General features: G+C 41.6%; 1 protein-coding gene across 1 annotated transcript; it reads right to left on the bottom strand.

The window, feature by feature from the left end:
• Positions 1-1,821: 1,821 nt before the first annotated feature.
• Positions 1,822-9,178, bottom strand: LOC308331660 (sodium-dependent neutral amino acid transporter B(0)AT3-like; the record flags this gene model as incomplete). The annotated part of the gene is made up of 12 exons (XM_080787149.1): positions 1,822-2,025; positions 2,947-3,109; positions 3,957-4,116; positions 4,435-4,639; positions 4,869-5,025; positions 5,166-5,294; positions 5,454-5,566; positions 5,724-5,834; positions 6,761-6,942; positions 7,273-7,410; positions 7,763-7,903; positions 9,034-9,178. The coding sequence occupies 12 exons, from the start codon at positions 9,176-9,178 to the stop codon at positions 1,822-1,824; spliced, it is 1,848 nt and encodes a 615-aa protein (XP_080643275.1).
• Between the last annotated feature and the right edge of the window lie 1,610 nt (positions 9,179-10,788).

Below are 10,788 nucleotides of genomic sequence, written 5' to 3'. Positions count from 1 at the left end.
AGAAGTAAAATTATTGGAAATTATAAATACGCAAGTAAAGTGCAAATACCTCAAAATTGTACTTGAGTACAGTACTTAAGTAAATGTACTTAGTTACCTTCCACCACTGGGAATGATGATTTAATGGTTCTACATCCTGTTTGGAATGGGGCTTTACTGTGGTACAGATTAATGGATAACTCAGAGATGCTGCTCCAAAGCAGAGGGAGGGGCAGCACATTGCCATATATATTTTATTCTTGAAATAATAAAATGTGGTTTTATTGTGAATGTTATCAGTTACTGAAATAGTGAGGCTAAGTTCAATGATGCTGGAAAACAAAATCAGCAAACCTATCAATAGGTCTTATGTAGCGGGGGGGAACTTTAGGAGAGGGGATCCTAGTTGTATCGTAGGCAGGGCTTAAAGCCTGCACTGATCTGCACTGACCCCTATGCTATCCTCAGGACTGAAATCAGTCCCCATGACTGAGAACTGTAAGCCCTGAACGTAGGCTTTCGCCTTTCGTTGTGTCTCACATTTTGACGTCCCGGTTACGTTCTCACCGGACACCACTACGGCGGGCCGACTTTTATTCGCCTCTAAAATAGGAGTATGAATCGGCCCTTGGTCGTCTCTGCTCCATCACTGACCCCCTGGATTCCTAGAGAATTGGGGCGGAAGGAGGAGGATGGCGAATTTGAAGAATAGTGAAAATAGCCGATCTACCCATGTTTGGTCTGTCGTGAAGCAGAACAAATAACTTGGGTGAGAGATCGCAGGTGTATTTATACTGTGGTGATTGCACCAGGGATTGGCTGTGGTGAGAGGAGGCAGGTGTAGTCGATACGGGTGATTGTGAATGGGGAGTGGCCGTTGAGTGGAGGCGGGAGGTGATTGAGAACAGAGTGGCAGTGATAAGCCATGCTGGTAGTTCAGGATGATGAAACAATTCGGCCCAATACGCCTCAGTCTTTAATCATCCTGCCGTGTGTTATTTCTCAATAACTACCGGCACGGCATGTATTATCCCTCACGAATGCTGCCATGACATTAGACAATTCATTCCCCTTCCATAAAAATACTCCAGTAAACAGTATAATCTAAAAGCATTTAATTGGCAGCTGTGCATATACAGAAGTCAAAGTCGTATCAATTATTCTCAAAAATAGGGAATGCTGGTAGTGGTAGGTGACCAGATAGTGTAGCTAGGCCAGGGTTCCCAAACCTTCCCATGCCAAGGATTAGTCATAGCCTCTGGCTGCAATTTTGTTATTGCAAAATGGAAGAAATAGCATATGTATTGAGATAGAAAATGTTGAAAATAATAGGGACAGCAAAGTGTTTGAACTGGCACAATAATGTTTTTGAAATAATACATTTTTATTCTTTATATACGGTACACCTGTACACTTTCTTATGACGATGATTATGATGATGATCTTTTATCCCGACTTTGACAACCTGTGGAATAGTGCATTAGCCACATGTCCTCTCTGCCCACAGCACTATACTCTCATCTCAGCAAAAAAGTAACAACAAATCAATAAAATAAAATAAACATTAAAAAAATTATAATAATGAAAATCCCAGAAAAAAACTATTTAAAAAAAGGATAAACTATCCACAACATAATTCGTTCTGGAATGACTAGCTTCACATGATCTAGTGAAATATGAAGCAAGATTGGCAAGATTAAAGATAAAATGAGTCCCAGCTGTATATACAGTATATATATTTTGTTATTAGACAGAGAATGTACTGTGAACGCCTCATAAAGGATTCTCCGGTCGAAGAGATACGAATGTCTTTTGGTGACCTAAACTAGTTTAGGTTTTGAACTATGTGTCCAAAACGTAGCCATCATTGGTGTGAGGTGTGGCCGGTGTGGCGCTGTTGTGGCGGCCATTTGACGACGTCCTCCTCTTGATGAGATGATAGAGAGCTACCAGGGGTATGGGAAGCACGGGAACGGCAGAGAGGAGGACAATAATGGCAAACACCCAGTCTGGGTAAAGTGTAACATTTGTATGGGGGAAATCCTCCTGTGGGAAAAGAGAAGTCAGCGTGAGGGACATATATTTCTGTATTTGAGGAACACTGTGCCAATCATATACAAGATACTGTATTTATGATCCAATTCAATCGCCTTTGTTTTAATGTTTAAGAGATTCAAAAACTACACGCGCACACACACGATAGCGAGAAATGAATAGAATAAGTAGCACACGAGTCAAACAAATTAGACTGAAACATTCATCTGCATATATCACACATCAATGGCATTTTTATACTTAAGCTATAACATCAGTACACTGGTTTAAACCCAAAATGTATTTTCTTTAATGGCACATCATTGACATTTTACTGTAGGTCTTCATCAGGCAAAGAATATATTTATATTTTATACTTTGTCATAATGACATGGCCAAAATAGATACACCATGTTGAAACAGGTTAAGTTTGTCTGTGGGTTTATAATTTTTTAACCAAGGAAAAGTATTAACAAGTAGTGTTACAATTTGTGTGATGCATTGGATGCATATAGGAACAGGGATGTTAATAGTTAATCAATCAATTAATTGAAATTCTGCGGTTCTATCATTAGGCGGTTTTCTGTGAACGTAATGCTGTCTGCGCGCGTGGCCGAGGAACGCACATGTGGGCCACAACGTCTCTGCTTTTGCATGTAATGTGACAGACAAGACAGTGCACTTTTCATTTCATTTTATTCCTGATACAAAGATGCCATTTCCTGGCCCTGTATCTCAGATGGTCAAATAAATATTTGATTAAGGAATATAATATGCCTTTTGTACTCTTTCTGTGTATCAGAAAAATTATCATTTATCAAATAATGAATTAATCGCTAATTGACAGCCCTAATTGGAACACAGGAACAGAGACGCTTTTGGACATGCAGGTATATAAGGTTTCTGCCTGTGACAGTGACGATATAGACTTACATTGCTAGGGTCCCATGCAGAGTAGGTGGGACGCTTCTGTGATTGAACAACAACATAGGCAACAAATACCACTAGGAGCATCACAGGACAGATGAACGCCCAGCAAACCCTCCAGAAGATGTTGGGCCTCTTCCCTGTCATGACCTGGAGGTCATCACCGAAGCTAGAAAGCACAAGCAAGCACACAGCAATTGTAAGAATAAAAAAACAAATACATTTACATTAAAAATGTTCACGTACCGGTATAAAGACATAGGGATGTAAGGTTGATTTCTTTTAAGGGTGTAGAATTTTCTTTGGAGAAAACATTTTGTACAGCTGTTGCAATAATAACGTCTGGTTGTCACAAATGCACACAAGCATGTATTGTGTATTTGTTTCATAAATGAACCACCTTTGCTGCTATTTTACATTTATGGGACAGTCTAAAATCTCTAACGCCTAGTTTGGGTAGCCCAGGGAGTCTTGACTGCAGGGACATTCCATAGAAATAGCCTGTTGATCTATTGATAGGAGAACAGATAGATGCCTTAAAGCAAGTCCCCGCCTGGCTGGACCCAATGTAATGTACTGTAGAGTCTGTAGTGTGTGTGTGTGTGTGTGTGTGTGTGTGTGTGTGTGTGTGTGTGTGTGTGTGTGTGTGTGTGTGTGTGTGTGTGTGTGTGTGTGTGTGTGTGTGTGTGTGTGCGTGTGCGTGTGTGTGTGTGTGTGTGTTGCCACTCTGAGGCCGTCAGGCTGAAGGAATGGCTATGCCATGATGCTACTCTGTACTCTGAAATAAAACCAAACTCCGAAACAACATTGCCTGCCTGCCTGCGCCTCTTCATCCGTCGTCTGTCTGCTTCAGAACTTCTTCTCAGTTTGAGTCTGTTGGGGTGTTGTAATTGTATAGGGAGAACACTCTCTCTATAGTTATTTACTTCACATGCCAATGCACCACACCTGGTCTTGTCTCATGGCACACAATGGTGTGCTGAGGGAACAATGAGATACTGTATAAAATGAGTTACCGGCTGAGTCCATAGATGTAGACCACTCCAATGACTTCACAGAAAGCAATGAGAAGGAAGGGAACAGAGCCCACATAGTTATTAAAGATCTCCAGCCAGTAGTTCCCTGAACCAGTGGTGAAGATCAGAGACAGCAGGAAGCACAGCAGACATATTAATCCTGCAACACAGAGAGAAGAAGGATTGTGAATCTGACAGCAACATACACAACTACACATCAGATGATCTATACAGAGGTTTGGTTTCGAGGAGAAGTGACATTTTAATTGATTTGTTAGTTAATTTCTAATTATTGGTATTTAGTCTTGTGCATTTTTTTAAACATGACGGTAATGATTAAATTCAGTGTGTGGGGACTGGAGATAGTTTCCAGATTCTTTGCAAACTACACTTCCAAAGCACTGTGCTATGGTGGATCATTATATTGTACACCTCCCACAGTGGGACATAGTTCAAGAGGCCAAATTCTGATAGGCACCTGTGAAGAGCTCTTTAGGAATCCACTTGGGTACCATGTGTAGTTCAGCGAGGGGATTGAGGACGCCCTCAAGGGTGCCAAACATGGTGGACAGACCCAAACTGAAGAGCATGAGGAAGAACAGCACAGCCCAGACCTGAGAGCCTGGCATCGACGTCATAGCCTCAGTGAACACAATGAATGCAAGGCCAGTACCTGATGCACTCTAGGGAAGGACAATAACAGATGAGAAGACACTGAACACAAGGTACATTTTCAACATCCCCCCCCCCCCAATACATTTTCATCCCACGATTTTGTAACCCATTTTTTTCAATTTTCCAATTGCCTAAACTGTAATCTTGGGCGCTACTCTCACTCTGCCAACCTGGGGAGAGACCTGAGCTGAGCTCATGCTTCCTTGCAAGAAGCAGGCCGTTCCTTCTCTACGATACCTGGTCAAGGAATGTTCGCAGATTGCAGGGCTTCAAGTTCAAACTGGACACCCGGTCATGAAATGTCCCATTCAGATGTTCATGCCATTCATCATAGTTGTCAAATGTTATGTTTTGCTCCTCAATATCAAACTCATTGGTTAGAGCCAAGATGTTCCTGCAGATGAGAAAGACTTCTGAAGAGTTGTCCAGTTCAGAACAGAATGGCTAAACGTATTTTGTCAAATGCACACATACCCATACCAATGCACACACGCACAAAGGGCAAATTCGCACGCACGCACGCACAGTACATACCCATTCATACAGGAGTTGTAGTTATTGTTGGCTTTAAATCCCAGGATGGCGAACACAGAGATGGATGCATAGAGAGATGTACCACTGTTTACCAGACCAACCACAATTGTATCCCTCTCACAATTATTACTGGCAGAGGAAATGTGAAAAGAACAAAAAAATATTCAAAAACAGAATAGGGTGTAATTCGTGCCCCAACTAAAGGTGTCAGCCGGTATTTTTACAGGAAATCAGTACAATCCCATTGTTAAGTGCACAATTTTGAGATAGTTCCCATTGGATACCTACTCTGGAGGATTGTAGCTGGCGAACACTATTAGACCACCAAAGGCAATTGAGAGAGAGAAGAAGATCTGAGTGCAAGCATCCAGCCACACTTGGGGGTTCTTCAGAGTCTCCCACTAAAGGAGAGAGAGAGAGAGAGAGAGAGAAAAAAAAAAACAATGAACAAAGGAGAGGTAAATTGTCTTCACCCTATAAAACCCAAACCAAAAAATCTCAGTAAACGTAACCAATTTGACCACTTAACCTAACCTGCACCGGAAAACACAGACTTGCCTCAGGTGTGAAGAGGTAGACGAGGCCGTCAGTAGCTCCTGGCAGAGTGAGGGCACGCACCAGGAAGATAGTCAGTACCAGGTATGGGAACGTCACTGTCACATATACAGCCTGGAGAAATATTATGAATGAGTCAAAGGCTCTGTTTCCAGTGATGTGAAATCAATTCAGACATTGCTTCAGTTTGCTTATGTTTATTTGTTGATTATTCCTTCAGCTTTTCCGCTTTAATTTTGAGAAAGGGTGGGAGAGGATAAGGGGTAACTAATGTAAGAACATAATGTTGAATCCATCTATTCAGGTCAGACCGTATTTCTTATCGGGTTCATCATTTGAGCCACAAAAAGACAGTAAACCTAATGTAGTAGGCAGCTACTGTATTATGTTTTATGCTTTTTCCACAATGACTCAATACTGATCCTCATGTTACAGCACAATGAAACTTCATATATTCTATCTCTAACTCAATATCCATCTTTTATTTCGCACTATGTGCGAAATACAATTAAATGAAATGAAATGAAATATCTGTCATATGACACAAGATGGCAGTCAAGGGTCACGGTTAAGGTCAGAGAAGAGCTACACAACACAACTATGGACACTTCTTGGTTGACCTCATTTTAACAGCAGAACAATGCAGGTTTAGTGCCAGGCAGCATGATGGCATTTAATAAATACACTGTATCCAAACATTTTATGTTACATGAGATTTCTAAATAAGGTATGAGTATGGTATGGTATCTGTTCCTAGACATTAGTGCAAGAGGAGTATCAGTGCATGAAGATTAAAAAAGGTGCAGAGTATCGGCAAGTACGTGTCAAGTTCAACCAGCCTCAAGGAGGTCTCAGAGTTGCAAATGGATGAATGAACGCTGTGTGTCTAGTACTGTCTACACAGCGTTAATTCATGAATTAACGCTGTGTAGTGCTTTAGGTGAAGTGGTAAATTATGTATTAAACATTGGCAGATTCAGTGGTAATCGACTATTATAATGGTTATTATTTAAGCCTGGACATTGATCTGTTACACACACCTTGCCAATGGTCTCGATGCCCTTTATGAAGCAGACGTAGACCAGACACCAGGCGGAGCCCAGGCTCGCCACCATCCACCACTGCAGTGAGCCGCTGGTCTCCACGTTAGGAGTGATGTTCAGGGTCTCTCGGTACCAGAAGTAGTTCACTGACGTGCTGTCCACACATTCCTTTACGTAGGCTGATCGTAACCGTGAACAGATAAGATAAACAATGGTTGTTTGTGTGTAGCTATACAGCTTCACTATCTATTTGTAAGGCATAGTTTTACAGTAAGTCTATTAACAATTAACAAACAAACAAAATACTCAGAACATAGACAGTGTGCCAGTATAGTCAATGCAATCCTGGTTCGATTCTGACATAGTTAGATACAATAATTTACAATTGAAACAGAAATGGATAATATTGTGAGGAATTTTATTTGAATGTCATAACACAAATTTTGAATTTAGTTTGAATACACTGTATTGCATATATACTGTAATATATTCCTGCCGTGGCTGCCCACCTGTGTGATTGTCATTGAGGGGACACTGGCTCCAAGGCAAGGGGTCCTGGAAGGAGTTGAATAAGTACCAGAGGACCCAGCCCACGATAGCATTATAGAACAAACACACCAGAAAGGAGACCACCAGGGAGGAAACACCTAAACAAAGAAACTGTTATTGTTGTTGTTGGGGTAGCCAATGTGTCAATTACATTTGCACATACAGTATGTGAGATTCTTCCTCTGCATGTGCCTAACTATTAACTCATAAAAATAAAAATATTTGCGCGATGGCAGTCTCTCAGTCAAATCTGGTCACTAATGCTCTACACATTGAATTGTCTATTTGTCTGTCTACAGTCTCATTCACACAGAAGTTTGTTCCACAGTAGCCTGGCTTGGCCATAATAATGTCACACTGTGTGGAGGAAAATCTTTTTTTCACCGGCAGATTCGGATCTGGCCAATGGGATTCATGCAAGGCTAACTTGTACAAACATTTTTGACATACCGACTCCACCCAGAAATGGTGAGATGGTGTGCCAGACGCCGATGCTGCCCTTTCTCAGCTTCTGTCCCATTGCCAGCTCCATGTAGAGGAGAGGAAGACCCGCAAATACCAGCGCTAGCAGATAGGGGATGAGGAAAGCACCTGAGACAGAACAGTGAAGTGATGATGATCAAGATGTTGTACAGTAGCAAGTTGTTGGACATCTTTCAACATAATCTGGACTACTGTACTGCTTCTGGGGTCTGAGGCACTTGAGGGGGTTCCAGAGAGTCCACCAGCTAAATGACCAATTGGACCGATTTTGTTCTATTTGTACACTTGGGCAAGGATTTTACTACCGTGTATGTAGATTGGGGTCTCAGAGATAAACATAAAAGGATCTGTTTCCTAATGATGGGCCCGTGGTCAGATCAACATATGCATGGAATGAATTCTGTACTGGCCATATATGGAGCGTGTCTTGAGTGTACAGGTTTTGATGAGCAGACGGGTGGGGGAAGATCAACATAATATGGAATGTCAGAAGCAAAGACCTGGTTACCACACTGCTCCGGGCAGCGCACCCCCCGCATCTCCGCCTCCCAGTTCTTCTGACCCTTTTTCCATACGGTTGTCACGTTTTCCTTTTACTTTATACCTGATGTAAACAAGTCTTAGTGTTTTTTCTGGTTTTATCCTCGTAGCAGATTTTGTATTGACCTATTTACAAATGTCAAACAAGCTTCTTTGTTAAATATAGGCTATATAATTGTAGAACTATACAATCCTATGCGGTAGGCTATATTAATGTCTGTAGTTATGAATACCTGTAGTTATATGTACTATACATAGCCTACTTTATCAGCGGGATTCAGCATTTTAGCCAAAGCAATAATTTATTTCCAATTGTGGTCCTTTTCACAATTTAGTGTTTTAGGCAAAGCGATGCAGGCCTAATTATTATATTATGTTCATTCCACACCAAAACTTTGTCGCGCGCGCGTGTGTGTGTGTGTGTGTGTGTGTGTGTGTGTGTGTGTGTGTGTGTGTGTGTGTGTGTGTGTGTGTGTGTGTCATGTGTGTGTGATTCTGATCTGTCATCTCTGCGTGTGTAGACAAACGTGACAGTTGACACTATACACGTCAGAACAGGTCAGTTCCTTATGGAGATCTAAGGCTTTGAGGTCAGATGTAGAGTTGCTGGCCTATGGAGATCTAAGGGTCTCCATGATGTCACGTGATGTCACGAGATGTCACTAATAGCTGTGTGTCAACAATAAAAAGCATCTCACCTCCTCCATGGATCTGGCAAAAGTAAGGAAAACGCCACACATTGCCCACTCCCACAGCAAATCCAATGCAGGACAACAGGTACTCGGTCTTGTTGGCCCACTTGGGTCTCTCCTTTACCTCCTCGGAGACTCCCAGATCCTCCATTTTATGCCTTCTGCTGAACTGCTGTTATTATGTGACGTGGGGTCTGGAAGCGAATAAGTAGAAGAGCGATTTGAGATTCTACTAAGAAAACGATACCACCGATCAGCTTAATGGATAACCAGACAGAAGCTTTGCACTGCGCCCAGAAGCGCCCATGAATTGTTATCCTTGGCATAGTAAGAGCACTTATCTTTTGATTGTAAAATCAAAGAGGGACGCTCCTCTAACAATGCACAGGTCAATTTAACCCATTAAGACCTGAGGCCGATTGCTGTAAGCCTCGTTTCTGTTGGGCATAAACCGCTTATCTCCATATTAATGTTTTTTTTTTCTCGTAAAGTAACGCCCTGCTACTTGATCATACTACGGCGTTACACAAAAGCATCATTAAGTATTTTAATTCTGAAAAGTAATGACAACAGATGCTTTCAAAACGTTTTTTTTTTTTGTTAAAATGTTAAAGCACTATATTCTGATAGTATTCATTGCTATAGACGACAGAGTGTTAAGGGTCCCATCTTCTCTCCAGCTCCTTAATAAACTGAAAATACATTGTCAGGTGAGTTGCACATTTTCAACCAATCAGGAGAGAGGAGTACCCATTTATCATCTTCAGTTTAATATTGTTACAGTTCCAATTTTGTCTTCTCATTTCTTTGTGTCATCACTTCTGATTTCACTTGTTTATCCTGTATGTGAGTTATCTCTCCTGACTGGATAAAACTGGTATCCCGACCTGAAAATGCATTCTGTTTATTAAAGCGCTGGAAGACACCCGTTAATGACCAAACTCTATACTCCCGCAATGATTACTATCACAATATATTTCATTTAGCCTATTCAACACTTTGTTATCACTTACTCTACCTTTAACCAAGAATGGGGCATGGAAATAAATAGAAAAGGCTCTTTTGACTTCTCTACATGGACTTAAGTATTTTAGCTTTAAAAATACACACGAAACGAACATGCAAATATGAAACATACAATACCATAAGAATAGTAAAACGGAGGTGTCACAATCTTCCTCTGTGCTGTCTGCCTCTGCCCCTGACAGACTGCAGCTGTGCTGTGACCTTGCCCTGAGGTGACTTTGCCCATGCAGTCAGTGCAGTGTGTCTTCCTCCTTAGCCTGGAAACCAGACGAATGAATCTGAGGAAAAAAATAGAAATAAAAAAGCCCTGGCACTGAATTATATTTCGCTCACCCCGGAGTTGCGGGTGACCAATTAGAGCCCACTATTCAAAGTGAGACCTTTTTGCTGTGACTTTGGAATCTGTTTGTAACCGCCCCTTGGGAATAATTCTTACACACCGAAGTTCCTGTGTGGATAATATCACTGCTGGGTAGAGATTAATCTACGCAGCAGTGATATTAGTCTGGCCATGCCAGGATACTTCCTCCTGAGCTCCCCAGCCCCTCCCCTATCCTCTTTGGACTCTGATGGCCTATAGTGAACTCACCTGCGGTGTATAGGTGTCTAACGAGCCCCAGAGACTATTTATGACTAAAGTTTGTCTGTGAGTGACTGCTGGGAACACACAGTGTCTTTTATTAACCTCTCTTTCTGCCATCCCTGCTTCTGCCCCATCATGCTATACTGCCAAAT

This window comes from Protomyctophum bolini (genome assembly GCF_963924005.1).
Source record: "Protomyctophum bolini genome assembly, chromosome: 17".
Lineage (NCBI taxonomy): Eukaryota > Metazoa > Chordata > Actinopteri > Myctophiformes > Myctophidae > Protomyctophum > Protomyctophum bolini.
Note: the sequence above shows the minus strand (reverse complement) of the source record. Positions and strands in the feature narration are given on the sequence as shown.